Source organism: Ambystoma mexicanum, chromosome 3p, assembly GCF_040938575.1.
Source record: "Ambystoma mexicanum isolate Mex_15411 chromosome 3p, UKY_AmexF1_1, whole genome shotgun sequence".
Lineage (NCBI taxonomy): Eukaryota > Metazoa > Chordata > Amphibia > Caudata > Ambystomatidae > Ambystoma > Ambystoma mexicanum.
The window spans coordinates 514,104,174-514,120,712 of record NC_090925.1 but is presented as its reverse complement, the minus strand read 5'-3'; the positions used below and the strand labels follow the sequence as shown (position 1 = coordinate 514,120,712).

Genomic DNA, 16,539 nt, shown 5'->3' with positions numbered 1-16,539 from the left:
CCCCGCCAGGTGTCGTGCCCTTTGTTGTTGCGGCCCCTCTTTCCTGTTTCAGTGCTTAATTGGTGGGTCTAGGTTGTATTTCTGAGAGGGTCTTAAATCCTGGAATAGTGGGCTATGGGTTGTAAGGTGCTGTGGCAGCCCCCAGGGGTCTTTTGGGGCCACGCTCCTGGGCCACTTGTGCTTTGTGTCACCTGCTCCTTGGCGTGCCGCAATCCGCTACCTGCCTCCGGTCGGGGGGGAGGGGGGGCGTCCCAGCCCCCGTACATGGTCACCGCGCTCTGCGCCCCCTCTCTTCTGGTGGCTGGGAGTAAGTGTGCATCATCGGGGCCACCTCGCGTGGGGCCCGGTCCACTCCCTCACAGGGCCGACGCCTCCTGGATTGTCAGGGGATGTGTGCCCCGGTGTTGGTCTGGGGGGGCCGTCAATGTCCCACCCCCTTGTGCTGGGTCACCGCCCAGCGCGACCTTGTTCCGGCGCCACGGCTCGCTTGGTGTTGGGGTTCGGGAGCCCTGGGACGGGGCATCCACATGTGGGGGCCCCCTACCGCTCGATTACAGGGCAGGCACCTCCTGATTGCCCTCGTGCCCTGTCTTATGCTTCCTGCGCCCCTTCTCCCAGGGAATAGTCCGTGGCGGCTCTGCTGTGCATTAGCGACCGCACCAAGTTGCCAGTTCCGGCCCTTTGAATCCTTTGTCCTGGGCGGCCATTTTGTTCCTTATTTCGTTGCAGGTCGTTCGTCTCAATGTTTGCAGCTCCTCCGGAGTCGCACTGTTGCGGCAGCCGAGCCTACCGTTATGTGCAGTATCACTTCGCATGCATTTGCCTGGTTTTTTGTCCAGTTTTTAGCAGATTAGAAGGCAGGCTTTTTCAGTATGTATTCCGTATCGTCGGGAGCTCCAGGTCCGCTCTTCTTCCTACATGGTTTGCTAGCCACGCCCCACAGTTTAACTACCCGTTAACTTCATCTGATACTAGGATACCAGAATTCTGCTGTACCAATGTTTTGTGTACTACGTGCCTGTCCATGTGAGCGATCTGAGGCCTGTGGGCGAACAGCGCTATATAAAAACAAATATAGATAGATTCTAGGGGTTTGAGACCAGAGATCCCATTTTTCCCGTGTACTGCCCCTCTTCCCCATTAGGTTTGCATTGTACGTCAATTGCAGCTTACCATTGCCCTATCCAGAGCTTTCACTGGGTGACGTTGTCTGGGGCAGTACATCTGTGGGTCATCCTTGTAAACCCCATTTTTGGTAGCTGCTTCTCTTTTTGCTGAAACTTGACTTGAGTGCATTTAAGTTCCTAGTTCACATAGTTGCTTTTGTCCTGCTCTAAGTGAACATCAGTGCTTTACCTGCACCAGCTGACTCTCCACTCAGTAACCTCTTTGGTACATCCAAGACTACCAGAGACTTGGTACAGGCTAGGGCTGGACTTCTGAAGTTGAAATATATAATGCTGGCTCACATTTCTAAGGCCTTTAACATCTGTTCTCTCTACTTTAATGAATGCATTTACTGTGTGAATAACTTCTTGTGATTCTAAAGTGCTCTGTAATCCATAGCGTTTCCCAACTGAGTTTGTGTACTAAAGTATTTGTACTTACCTTGAAATATTTGAACGTTTGCCTTGGGGTAGTATTGTAATAAAGGATTGTTCTTTTTTTTTTTCTTTTTTTTTTTTTACTTGCGTGTAACTCGTTCTCATCACTTCTGTTAAGTGTTAACTGTACTATACAACGGTGCACCCTTCCTCCTTATTCAGCATTGCTGCTTGGTCAACGCTGCGTAAGAGAATAGCTTTGTTCAACGTGGGTTGTGAATAACCTTGCAAACCCTAAATTGGCATTTCAAAGTTCTATGCCAGATAGGGACCTTGACAAACCTCAACACAGTCCAAAACAGCAGCAGCCTAATTCCCCTTACTAGTCACCCACTCGACCAAAGAAATTCACTGAACAAACTTGGTACTTCACCAGAAAATTGCAAGTGGTTAGGGATCAAGACCTTTTAAAGTACAGAAATAACAGAACTGCGTCGAACATATTAAGAAAAGGCCAAATCCTGACAAAAATAATTGCAAAGCTAGAAAGCTTTGGCTGCAACAGTGCGAGTGTGGCCCAAATAAATAACTTTTTGTGCTGTACTTGTGCAAGAAAAATCCAGTGTAAGGGACCGCCATTGTGGAACAAGAATTCTTCCGATATAACTTTGTGTTCAAAATACTTAGTATTCTTTTATGAACACTTTGCAAGAACTTTCCCTTTTCACCTTCATAATTTAGTGTTAGGGACCGTCAGAATAGAACTTTTGGACACAAGAACAGTGTGGTTTTGATGTCCTGACAGAGACAGACCCTTAATTTTAGTTTAGGTAGGGAAATTCCTCTTGGAGCAGGGTCAGGGAGGCCTTTTCCCAACCTTTTTATTTTTCAGTAAGTCTTTTAACCAAAAACATGGCTAACTTGTGTCAGTTTCATTCCTGACTCTTCAAAGATTGCATAGATGGAAGACTACGAGAATGCTATTTAATGTGAGCTGTGATGAAGCTCACTCAGGGTATCGTCACTCATCCCAAAGAGGAGGGATCTCCCCACCCCGCCCCCACCTTGAGACTGGGATGGAAGAAATACCCTCGAGGGATAAGGTCGATCAGGTCTCGGAACCACGATCTAATAATCACAACCACCCCTTAACGACCACCGAGTGTTGCCCATCACTGTACCCCTTCACCGAAAATACCCCCATGCAATATTATGTCTCTCTAATAGAAAACACTAAGGCGAGGAAGAACATAGGGGCATGATGATTACTCCCAATGAAAGTACTGGGACAAGGGTGCCCCAAGGAAAAATAGATTACTCAATGGAACTGGAAAGACAGCTCTAGCGCTCCACGGGGGAGTGTTCAATGGAACAACATAAAAATTAACAAAGGAATTATGAAAACAGAACAGTCTTGGAGAGATGTTGGCCCAGGAAAGGAGCCCGGAAAGTGGTCCAGGAGGCAAAGATTGGGTCTGGATGAGTCCAACTGGAGAAGGTAGCAGAATCTGGGAATATCCTGTGTTAGATTCAAATGCTGCTGTGGAGCTAGCTTTTGGGCTACAGAGCAGGTAGCCAGCATAGGAGCCCGCTATGCAGGGGAGATCGTCCGAAGGAGGAATGACATCGCAAGATCGACTGGCGCAGCCCTCCATGGAGGAACTACAAGATTGTCTGAACGTTGTCCGGGAGTTGGAAGCGTCCCCAGTCGATCCGCGGTGGAAGGACTCGGCGGAATACCCCAGAAGCAGGCAAACCAGCAGAAGCAGGCTGACCCTGTGCCTGAGTACATGAAGCCTGCACAGCAGGACATGCTATGGATGTGCCGCAGTCCCTGCAGAGACACGAGACCAAGAGCAGCCTGGAAGAGGGCATTGGAAAAGCCAGAGTACAACTGCCAAACCCTGGCATAACCCTTAGAGATACCTGGGCTGACGAGACAGCTGGGGGGGAGCCATAGGAGATGCCAAAGGAGGGGCCAGTAAAACAATTGACCCGTGCAGCCGGGGTAAAGAGGAAAGCCCTGGACATGATACAAATAGATGTGATAATGCTGGGGTAGGGACTCGCACGTACAGGAGAAGAATACCTCAAGTCCTCTTCTTTGTTGTAGTATGTGACAGGCGAGTGACCAGGTCTTCCCGACAAGGAGAGTAAAAGCGTATGGGACTGGGACCCTCACCTACAAGATTGGGCAAACATAAGAGGGAAACCAGGGGAAGGGAGTCATTCCCCCTGGTGTTGGATATGGGAGTAAGGAAAAGTTACTCGCAGTAGTGACTACTGTACTCCAAGTCCATAGTCCCCTTTCCTCGATACGGCCTCCCCATATCCTCCTAAAAGGCCCTCGGTTACGTCGTACCGACCTATGCTGGTCAAAAAGGACTGAAGTGCGAGGCCCAGAGGCAGGGCTTGGAGATGCAGAGCCTGTGGCCAAGCGTGCGCTACGGGTCCGCGACAGAAAATTGGGACAAAGTTGTATAGGTGACTAGAAAATTGGGACAAAGTTGTATAGGTGACTATGGGCTAGAAGTACAGTAATCACTACAGTGAGTAACCTTTCCTATCTGAGGGACCTCGACGCATGAAGGACCATGGGTACAATACACGTCTCACTAGGGATAGTATTATAAACGTGTCCAGTCGACGTTCCTTTGCACCTACCACTAGATGTGGGCTCTATGCAAAGCATGTCAATCTAAGCAGATGCATGAAGCAGAAATCTGACTACGGTGTGTAATGTATGTCCTATACAGTCACCACAGGTTCTTAAAATGCATTCAATGATTTAAATCAATAACAGAAGGTAAGTCATGCATTGAGATGTAAGCAAGTCACAAGAAGTATGCTGTAGCTTCAGAAGTCCAATCCCTATAAAGAGTGGTGCCTTGCGCTCAAAAGTGTCAATGCTTCTCCCCGAATGTATCTGATGCAGGTAAATTACTTGTGTTGGTGATAGTTGCATCTCTTCTCTTGAACAAAGTTACTGGTAAGCAGGTAAGCAACTATATGGTCTTACATTTCAAGTTACACTGCTCTGGTGTGATGACCAAAAGCCGTGGAATGGAAGGATGCAAAGAGACCTGTTCTCTCTTATCCTTTGGAGGACAGAGGGTGACGAACGATTTACGTCGACCCATATTTTCCCAGAGGATTGGACGGGTCGACTGGTTCCAATGAGAGGTGCCCAGGAGCTGTAATTGTAAGGATTCTTTTGGTCTGGTCCAGCAGCATAGTGCAACCCATGGTGACGGAGAAATGCAGAAAGCACTGATGCAGACCTCCTTTATGACACTTCACAGGACGGGGAAAGTTGAGTTTCAGCGATGGCCACCGCACACAGACAGAAAGCGTTTTTCCAGGCAGGGCTGAAGAAGACTTTCCAGAGCAGGGTCTCTTGATGCTGGGAGGCTGAAATTTGGCAGGAAGACAACTTGCACCATAAACTGGTGACCGCAGAGGTTCTGATTCCAAATGCAGAACGATGTCTGTTCTAGTGAGGCAGCCCACTGGGGAGCTGGTCAGTCCACTGGGTGGTCCAGGAACTCTTCTTAAGTCTCAGGATGGCTGGATCCTCTAACATGTCGGGATTGGTTGGTCTCACCAGTCCAGGGGTTGAAGCATTGCACAGGGCCTTCGCAGATCAGGTAGTCTAGGGCCAGCCAGATGCAGGAAGGGATGCTGAGCCTCTTCAGGAGGAGTCTTTGGATCTTCAGTCCGCTGTTCTAATACAAGGGATTCTTGGCTCCAATGCTGATCTGAAGAAATGGCTGCAGGAGGCCTCGCTTTATCCAAATTCTAGCCTGGAAGCTATTCCAATCCCACCAATGGTAAGTTTATGCACCATCGAGGCAGTAGTTGTCCAACCAGGGACCACTATTGGTTTCACCCACCCCACACCTAGATTCTCTGGCTCCAAGAATGTGACTAGACAGTCCCTTCCACTTCCTGAGCCATGCACACACACAAGTGTCACTAGCCTGTGAAAGCAGCAGCTTTCCTGGCAAGTGTGTTACCTTATATGGGATTCCTTGACCTGGTAAGGCAGGAAAAAGGCCAAACAACAATATATACAAAGAACAAGCAAAACTCACGCGGCTTGGCCATTTTAGGGCACAAGCCATGTTTAGTAGCCATACGAGGTCAACGCAATGTGCACACTACACAGTAAATGCAATGTGCACACTAGAAATAATGCAAAAATTGCAAAAGTATATCTGCTGCCACCAGGTTGTCTTTAGGTACCTATACAAAATTAACCAAAAATGCCAAGTGCAACAAGCTAGGGTGTTACAATGTAGTGCAATGGGGCTACTTTTGTAAGATGCTATATGCAATGTTAAAAAGTTACAAACGGGGAACCCTAGATTCCCAGTACTGATAGTCTGAAGGACTGATCATTTTCCCCATAACAAAATTAGCAAAAGGTCAGGGTAGTGAAGCTGAAGACTTAACTTCGATGTAAAAAGTCAGGACGGGTTTAAAAGCTAAATGTTTGGGGTTCCGTAGAACTATGGAGGGAAAGTTGCTAAAAGAGTAATCTTTTCTAACAATGATCAGACAATGGTCACTCTGAGCCATTCAAACATTGACAAAAGTATTTACGAGGCCAGCTCTGTGCCCTTTTAGGAGCTGCAGAGGTGCGTTTTCCCCATCATGACTGCTCTAGTGATATGCAGTAACCGTAGGATGAAGGTAGAAGCTACAAGTGAGTAGATCTTAAGTATGAGGCATGTGCTGCCAAACAGGCCTTGCACATTCCTGTTTTCTTGTTTGCAGCAGCAGAAAGGTCTCCCCTGCCTGTCTCCCCCTTACTCCCTCCACCTGACCCCCCACCCCCCAGCCCAACCTCTCCCCTGACTGTCTTCCTGCCTCCGCTTTGAATCCAGTTAGGGGCAGGCACAGGTGGTTTTGTGGCTTCAAGCTGGCGTATTGGCTCTTCGGGAATATATTACATCGGAGCACTATTCCAGGGAGTGCCGATCTAGGTAGTTCTAGGTCTTTTCTGGCACTTGTTGTTACATGGCCTTTGTCATTCTAGTGCAGGCACGTACAGACCAGGGGAATCCCTTCTCTTCATCTTTGACGCTAACGCTGGGTAGTTTGCTTGACCCTTCTGCTTCATCCACCCACTTTACTGCATACAAAGCATACATGATATTAATTCACCACTGTGGTTTATATGTACAGGTATATCTGTCCAAGATGAGGGTCCATGTTGCCGCATGTTCCAAATATCAGAACTACATGATGGAAGGCATTAAAGCAGCAACTAAAGATCAACCTCATCATACCAGGTGAGAAGCTATTACCAGCACCTTTTATTGTCTAATATAGCCAGTTATATTTTTAATAGTAAATGTGTAGGCCCTTTCCCATCTGGGTTATTTAGTTGAAAGTGCCATTTTGACGTTAGCTTATACTGTTTGATGTGTTCTTGTTTCAATTCGAAGGATCTGTTGAGGTCTGACATTTAAAAAAAACTAAAACGTAGTGCCTATTTTTCTTGAAGCTTATAAAATTGCATGAATTGTTGCTTGGGGGGAGAAGTTAAAATTGCACTGTACATTTCTGTGCCTTTGGAATACTGTTCTGTAGTCTATGCTGGTTGTTGCTAGAAGTATTGTATTTGTATATGAGACCTGCAATACATTTGCATAGTCACTGGAGTATTGTCCGTGTGCATCATCTGACTTGTGAATGCACTTGATGCATCTTCGTGTTGCATAGAATTTGACAACGGGTGAACCTTCATGACAGCCATCCTCGACTTTTGACTAGCTCATCAGTGAGTTGCGCGTCCCGATTGCGTTTTTTACGAGTAAGCAGTGGCCCTCCTGAATCCGTCAATATTTGCTGTTTCTTTAGGTTCATCTTGATATCTCCTACATCTGCTGTTTTTTTTTAAATGTATTTTTTTGTTTCGATGTTACCTGTATTTTACCTTTGTAAGCATTCACATGATGGGCTGTGCATTTCTTTTAGTCACACTAGGTGATTGCCAGATCAGTGAGCTAAATCTGGCTGCACTTGCCTGGAATCCCTGAGAATATAGAATCTTCACCTGCTGAAACACTGTAAATCATGACTCTAAATGGACACGCAGCAATTTTAACATGTGGCGAACCCAGGGCCGGGCTCCACTGAACTTGCATATTTGACCTATTATCTTGTGGAGGCGGGTCTTGGACATTTTGCTTGTGTGGGTGACACAAGATCTCACACACTGTGTATGACGGATATTAGTGCTGATTTAAACAGTATTATGCTTTGCCTCATTTTATATAATTTGCATTACAACAAAATTGTCATAGACTAATATTTGTTTTGATAAAATCCTAGATTTCACTTATAGCACAATGAGATGTCATTGGATGTTTCCAAAAATTGTAAATCACAAGCATCAAAAATCTGGCAACATTTGGCCAGTGAATGTTTGACCTGTCTTATGTAAACCATTACTATGCAGTGATGTGCCTTTGAGAGAACAATTTGCCCTGGGGAGAGCCTCAAGAGGCACACTTGCTTATATGGATATTTTGAGATCCCACAACAGACTGATAAAAAATCTGCAAGGACTAGGGCAGGGGCTGTTTTGTTGGGTGGGGATGCACAACACGTGATTGACTTTGGAGAGCAGTTTTTCAGAGTATCTCACCCATCTCCAAATCTGCAGATTTTCCCCGAGGATAGATCTCCCCTAACAGCATCCTTTCCATCTCTCATTCAACACCTTTTATAGCTGATGGACAACTTGAGTTTCTGGATCTAGCTCTCTGATTAGAAGGGGATCAAGTACATGTAGCGCTTGTGATAGCCTTGTATTTATTTATTTTATGATATTCTCAGTCTCTTCTCTTCTCCTTTTTCTTGCTCATTCTCTTGATCATCTGTGAGGTACAAACGTATAGAAGTCTGCCCTCAGTCTCCCATCAATTCTCCACCAGCTCACCGGCTAGTTCTCTGACCTCCATCTGACAGTTATCAAATCTTCTCTACCTGCCAGCTTCAACTCTACTTCTCATTCTCAAACTGCCTTCTATAGTTATTTCTTTGTCCCAGCTCTCTCCAGCCTCATCCTGAATTTGGTTCCTCACCTAAACATCTCTCACAATGCTTTATTTCTTTGGCATTTGCTTCTTTCCCAAACCTTTTTTTTTTTCCTTTTCCTTTTTCGTTTTCTGTGTGCTTTTTCCATCCCTTCCTTTCTTTCAGTCCATTTCTTTTTTGCAAGAAGTTAGTTCCCACAAAAGAATAAAATGCAGATTAGACATCCCAGTGACCGTTCTTCCAAGATCGCATTTCTATCACTTAACATAAATACATAAAACATATTATTCAAAACATACAAATTAAAAGATATTTCTTCCTTTAACCTAGGAACAAGAGAAAATGAAATGAGTCCTCACATTAACCCGTTGTAAAGAACCTGTTTTTTAGCAGGCCCATAGCCTTGCTAGCCACGCTTTATGCTGTGAATACTAAGTTAGTCAATGGGCGCATAAAAATTTCTCTTTTCCTCAGATTGACAAACCATATCGGATAAATCACAGGGCTATTATGTTTTATGCATGAGAAAATATTGTATGCTTTGCTTTCTTCTTTCTTGGAATTCTCTATCGGAAAATAATTCTTGAGCATTCTTCCTGTAACTGTCTTTATAGTTCTTCAGATTTAGTATAAACCTCTCAAGGCTCAAGTTTGTAAATTCTTTTGATGTGCTAAGCATCCCACAGCTATGACTAACGTCTGAGTTTGTGATGTCTTCAACTGACAATTGAGTCAAGCGATGTGTTCACTCTTCCATAAACTGGCCTAATAGATTAATGGCTGGATGCCTTTTTGATCCTCAATGTAATTCAGGCCACATTAGTGGATAGGTGAGGCAAACTCGTTAATGCTTGGAAGAATTGGTTTTCCTTAACCTGAATTTGCCCAGGTCTGAAATACCTTCAGGCACCTGACACATAAGTTCCTTTTAGATATTAAAAATGTATTCTAATGGCAAGCCTCCCAATTATTTTCAATATCTCGCACAGCTCAGTTGACCTGCACAACGGAGGTTTGATTTTTATTATGCTCTAGCCAACTGACGTCTCGGGACGGAGTGACACCTAAATAGCAAAAGGTTACCCAATGTATGTTTTCCTCATGGCATAATGGATCACTTTAGTTTGCCAACACACATGTTTGTTTTTTTTTTCTTTTTTTTTAAACTTTCTTTTAGATCCCTTGCACTCATGTATAATCACAGCAAAACAAGAGGTGATGGCTGGAAGGTTCTGTATTAATCTTAGCCTCTGGCATTGCTCTGGGCAACCCTCCAGACCATCTTTCTTTGCCTGCAAGACCATTACAAAAGGGGAAAGACCATGTGCAAATCAGGATTGGTACCACGCTTAAAGGGGCAATCCAACTGGAGGGTTGGCCAGAGCATTGTCGGAGGTTAAGATTAATTCTAAACCTTCCAGCCATAACCCCTCTAGTTTTACTAGTGTGTGTGGGTATGTATATATGTATATATCACACGGCCCGCGGTAGCAGCCATGTAGTTATGGTTAAGCATAAATGGTCATGGTAAAAAAAGTTATGGTAGCAGCTAAATCATAATATCAGCAGGAATCCCCAAGTATTCAGCCAACGTTTTCGCCTATAAGGAAAAAATTCATGAGGTGGAATCCGAGGGGGTACTCATTTGTTTGGGAAATCGGCTCCGGATATGTCCAAATACGACCTAATTTGCATCCAGGAAACATGGTTGCGCGACTTACCATTTCTAGAAGGTTTTGAACTCCCTATAAATCCAGCACTAAAGGGCCCGAAAGGGAGACCCAGCTCAGGTCTTCTACTAGGTATTAAACGATCTAATGGTCTAACGGTGCTCTCTTCCATAAATCAAAATCCATGGATCCAATTAACAGTCAAATCATGGTCCAATGCTTTGGATGACTCACTGGAACGGAGGCTCCTCATTTGTAATGTTTATTGGAGCCCTGGTGAAAGGCAGGACGATAAATTTAAGCATGTGCTCCTAAAAGCTATCGACGATGCAAGGATCCTTCGACCAAATTTGGAGGTCTTCCTTTGTGGGGACCTTAACATGGAATGTTTTGATAAAAAGGGGAGTAAAATGGAGGTCATGCCTTTGTGTCTCACGAAGAATATAAAAAGGGGAGTGGACTTGGAAAAAGAGCTACTAGGTAGAAACATCTTTATGGTAAATGGCAGTCTGTGGGTGACAGACCAGCTGCCAAAACATGGAAGCGTGTAAATCAAGACAGTACGTTGGACTATATCTTTGTCACTGAAGGTTTGATGGGGAAACTAAAATCTTTGGTAGTGGTTCCCACTGTGCAGAGCGATCATAACATTTTAGAACTTGTAAACAAGGACGGGGATAGAAATGTCTCTACGCCCGACCGACATCTACCGGACCATCACTTGGAATTGGCTTCATGTGTCAATAGACTCATAAAGAGAAAGGATATGGGCCTTCTACTGGAGTCTCTAATAAGGTTAAAATTAAATGTACGAGATACAAGTGTTAATATCAGACGTACTTATGGACTTCCGCACAAAGGAGACAGGAAAGGGGAGTTCAACCACCTACAGGCATCTCTATGATGAACAAATAGCTGCCAAAAAAAGGTTGTTGTGAGGGCCAGGAGGCGTTTCAAAAACATCAGACACGCCAGGTGACTTAGTCCTGCTTAAAAAATCTAGAAACAGCTACAAGAATTGGCTAACACAAACATCAAATACTACAACAGGACAGTGAAAAGATGCTAAATCTAGTTACAAGCAAAAACATCTCTGGCATCTGGAAACTAATCAATGACACTTGTACCCCTGTAGATTTGAAAATTGTAAACCCAGTCTCATCTTTGGCTTGGGAGGAACACTTCCAGAAACTTTATTCTGCTGGGAACAATTGTCCTGTACAAATCAACCCTACTTCGAATGAACCATGGGACCTCAAATTTGAGGAACAGGACATAATGGATCTCATTAAAAAATTCAAATTCTCCAGGGTGGCCGGGCGGTCTCACAAATGACATTCTCAAGAGAGACCCGGAGAAATGGGCACGATTTATGACAAATTTTGTTCAATGTCATAAAGAGGGTCAAGCAGATACCTTATTCTCGGACTGCGTCCATAATTGTGCCCATTTTCAAGAGGGGCGATGGGTCTGATCCAGGTAACTACAGACCTATCGCCCTCTTGGACGTTGTGGGAAAAATATTTGCTGCAATACTGCTGAGACACCTGAACGATTGGAGTTGGTTGTCACATCATCAAGATCCCTGGCATTCGGGGTTCCGTAAGGGCATTGGAACTGTCCTGGATGTGTTAATCAACACATTAAAATGTATGGTGAAACAAAAAAAAACTACAAAACCATCTACATTGCGTCCATCGACCTAGAACAGGCATTCGATTCGGTGGACCACAGAATACTGTGGAACAAATTGAGAAAATGGAGCTGCCCCAACGACCTGAGAGAGCCCATGGAGGCACTACACAGCGAAACAACTTTGAGGATCAGACTGGACAGAAACTGAACCCTTTCGAACAACATTGACTCACAAAATGGGTTAAAACAGCCGTTTGGCACCTGCAGTATTTTGACTATTTATATCTGACATGTATGAAGTTTTCAGATCAATAAGAAGCTTTCCACCAAAGATTGCGGGGATTCCAGTGGGCAGGTTGTTGTTTGCCGATCTTCTGTTGTTGGATCAGACTGCGATAGGTCTTCAGCGACAATTAAAAGCACTGGAATCTTATGTCCAAGAAAATGGTCTCAGAATTAACCCCAAAAAAATGGAAAATCTTGGCCTTAGGAGCTATAAACAATGCCAAGAAATTCAAGTGGTTCCTAAATGGGGAAGCTGTCCCAGTGGTCCGTCTATGGTTTATCTCGGGATCACCCTAAATGACAGCATTAATGATGGACCAGGTGTGTCTAGGTTAAGAAGTAAAGTCAAGAACTTGGCATCACAAGCTCTCCTAGTTAATCAACGCTACTGCTCATTTTCATGTCGACCACTCATCGAATTCTACAAATTAAAAGTATCACCCATTTTGACCTATGCTGCTGAGGCAAATTTTTTTGTGGCTCCAGAGGTTTGGCGTTTACTAGAGGGCCTATTTTGGAAAAGGGTACTGAGGCTTCCAACATCCCTCCCTATTGAATGTGTAAGGAGAGAATTAGGCCTAACATCACTCTACATTGCTATGGTCTGGAAGTCATTGGCCCTTTATAGTAAATGCCTTGCTCCCCCTGAAAGAAGTGTTTTTTTGCCTACTCACGAAGCACTAACTAGTAAACATGTCCCAGCTCTCAATATGTGGCAGAAAACATGTAAGTGAATCTTGGATAATATTGCACAAACAGAAAATCTGTTAGTAGAAAACCCGACCAGGGTGAAGAAAAAACTTCTCGACTGGGATTGGATCTTGACCCAGGACAAGCTTAGATCATACAAATCTATTTCCCTGGGCCTGGATGAACACTTCAGCAGAGGCACAGTGCTTCCATACGTAGATAAATTCCCTTCTGAAATAGAGAGGTAACAATCTTTGAGATTCTGCTTGAACCTGTATCCCACAAGGGAAGTTACAGGAAGAAGGATAAAAACCAGGGAAGATCGAATACGGTCCTGTCGTTGTTGTGGTCTGGAGGTTGAAACCTTATATCACTTAGTAATGAGTTGTGCCCCTTTGTCAGTTCTCAGAGAGAAATGGCTGGGAAAACACTATGAGAACTTTAAATCAAAACTCCCTCATGAGTGGTGGTCTATCTTAAGATGGGGAGGAAAAGTATATTTGTCCTTGGCACTGCTGAATTTTCTGAGAGAATTGTTTTTTAAATCTTGGACAATTAGTTTCTTTTGGATTCTAGAAGCTTTTTACTTTGTGTATTGAGGCGTAGTGCCATTTATTTTAAATATTTCTCTGCTTTGATTTTGTGGTTTTATAAATCCTCCCCATACAGTTATTTCATTTTTTCTGTTTTTTTTAAATGTGTTTCTTCTGTGCATTTATGTTTTTTTATGGAAACGAATCGAAGCAATAAATAAAAATAAAAAAATTAAAGTTATGCTTAAGTTGCTAAACTCCTAGGAAGACCACTTTTTCGGCAGCTTATAAGTTCGCTCCCCGTGGACGAATCTACTTCCAAACTTTGCAAAAAAAGTATATGGTCAGCTCTGAATTTTTTCGCCAAGTTCGGCGAGGTTTTGTTTAGGGGGGCAAACTTATAGGTGGGGTCCCAACATTTTTTTTTCTCCATAGACTGAATGGCGAAAATCTTTGCGCACGGCTACCGCCGAGCGTCTGGATGGATTTTCACCAAACTTGCAGCAGGAGCGGGGGTTATGGTCAGAAAGCATGCTTTTGTCTCTTTGGTCGGAATCCGACCAGTAGTTTTGTTGGAAACAACTGCAATGTATATCTAAAAAAAATTTGTGATATCTGAGTCTGCTCCACGGACCCATTTCCCTGTTCACTCCAGCGACCGAAGTGTCATTGGCCTGCTGTGCGGCGTGCTGTCAGAACTTTGGATGTGGCCGGTGGTTGGCTCGAGGGAAGCGTGCTGTGCGTCAACAATGTTTGCGAAACACAGCCATGGTGTCTCGGAGGACAGTGTGCCGGCGGACGTGTCTGTAAAATGTACCGTACGCCATGTGTTGGCCGCAGCAAGGGAGGCACAAGTTGTTAATGTAACATATGTAAGTAGGTGGAAGAAGACGGAGGAGTGGCTGCAGTATTGATTGCTGCGTATAGCGTGATTTCCCGGGTACCTAGACAGCTCATTGCTTGAGAAGTATTCCTGCGTGGTGTACTCTGTCTCCGTGAACTCAGGGAACCCCAAGTAGTACGAGTTCAGGCACCTGTTTCTCGTGCCCACTCTTGAGCCTGACTAACGGGGAATGATCTGAAATCCCTTAGGCCAAGAATTTCGCTGAGTGCACACTGTGACCATCAGCCTGGGGGGATGAATAAATAGTCCAACCTAGAGAAAGTAGAGTGAGCCCCAGAAAAGAAAGAGTACCCTGCTTCTCCCTGCGTGCAGGAATCTCCAGGTATCCAACCAACCCATGGCTTGAGCGAAGGAACAGTCTGGTGGGAAGCTCTGGAATCCTTCTACCCACATGTTGCCTATCCAAGCCCATATCCATCACATCGTTAGTCTCCCGTCAGGATCCACACCTCCGTCTCCACTTGCACTACAAGTTTCTGAAGGTCGTTGAGTTAGTTGCGTGTTTGGGGGGCGGCACATAAACTGGTACAAATCTCCTATATGGCTCCCCACGGACCAACACAACCATTCCAGTGGGTTTGGTCCCTGCTCGATGACCGAGAAAGGCACCCTTTTGCGCACCAGGACCATGGTCCCCTGTGTCCCCCTGGCAAAGCCAGCATGAACCCATTCCCCATTCTATAATTGGAGCGCATAAAAAAAAAAACATAGTGCGACCCTGCCAGGAGGGCAAAATCTGGCGAGTGTCTGTTAAGTTGCAGCACAAGCCTGCATTCAATACCCGAGCAGCGCCCATTCACATTCCATGCCAACAACTTTACACCTTTATCTTGAGCCAATGTCTTCTGAATGTATATCCGGGGCCCTACCCCCGCAGGGATCCTACCTACTGTCGTGCATCCACCTGGCGGTGGTATAACCTTTGTCAAGCAATGTAAAACAAACAGATCGAAGACAAATTCCCCCCACCCCGCACTTGAAGTACCTGTCGCACCCAGGCCATGCACATGGACTAACTAAACCAACCATGTGTGGGGTACCCGCTGATATAGCAAAAACCCACCAGGGTTTACTCCCGGGCAGCTCGCCGTTCAAGGGCCTAATTCTTTGAGGCCACGTCTGGTAATGTCTGCCTTTTAATTTACAGCAGTCTCTTGTGTCGTTAGCTCCAACCCGCCCGCTTCCCACTCTGGTTTGTCGCCCATGTTGTCCAGATTCTTGGAAATACAGCGCAGCCGAAGATGGCACCTGTTCCGGCACCTGTTGCTGCGTCTCCTTTCATGCCATCGGTCCTGGTACCTGCTGGGTGTTTATCTCCTACCACTCCCAGGCATATAGGACCTGCACGCCGTCTATGAAAGAGGAGAGCCTTTGCCCTATAATATACTTTTAGTTGCGAGGGGGAAAAAGAGGGCATATCTGATACCGCTAGCCATCGGTTTCTTTTTTTAGTCGAATTATTCTCGCCCGCTGCACCTCCCTCGTGTAGTCTGGGAAGAAACCAGTTCTAGAGCCATTGAGTGTGATGTGACCAGTGGCCGGTGCCATCTGCAGAAGGCCGTCCCTGTCTGTGTAGTTCAATAACCTTGCTATTATCGTGCGTGGATGAGCACCCGGAACAGGCCTGCTGGTCGGAACCCTATGGGCTCTTTCCCCTGAGAAGAAGTTAGACAGCTTTTTAGGCACCATGAGGTCTGTAAGCCATTGTTCCAAAACGAGTTCCATGCTCTGACCCTCTGTTCTCTCCGGTAGCCCTAGCATGCAGAGGTTAATCCATCTCGACCTCACTTCAGTCTTGAGGCCCGATTCTGAGGACTCCCAGTTTGTCACTGCTGCCAACTGCATCTTCCGCATTCAAAATCTATTGTTCAGCCTCCCCCACTCGTGAAGAGAGTTTCCGCAGGTCCTGGCCTAGGAAGGAAACCTCTGAAAACAGCCCATCTACCTTCCCCTGCATTGAGGTTCGATGGCTCTCATTATATCCCTTAGTGAAATAGCCGGATCTTGGGATAGGTCCTCGCTGATTGGGTGGTCACTGCAGCAGCAAACTAGTCCATTTTGCTTCGGTGCAACGCCTTCCTTCCCTTTTGCCATTCTGTCCCAGGAGTAGCTCCCTGGCGTATTGCCACCTATCATTTATACTCCACGTAGCACACTGGCCTCTCAGATGCCTAAATTCAGCAGTCATCCACACTTTCTGCTGGGCACAGACTTAATGCGTCCTCAAA

The 16,539-nt window shown here is 45.4% G+C and overlaps 1 protein-coding gene across 1 annotated transcript in view; it reads left to right on the top strand.

The window, feature by feature from the left end:
• The window catches only part of RNF114 (ring finger protein 114), a 291,734-nt gene that overhangs the window by 131,295 nt on the left and 143,900 nt on the right, over positions 1–16,539 (top strand). Inside the window, exon 3 of the mRNA XM_069651182.1 lies at positions 6,735–6,841. Within this exon, the coding sequence (XP_069507283.1) occupies positions 6,735–6,841 (107 nt within the window). The remainder of the gene's footprint in view (positions 1–6,734; positions 6,842–16,539) is intronic.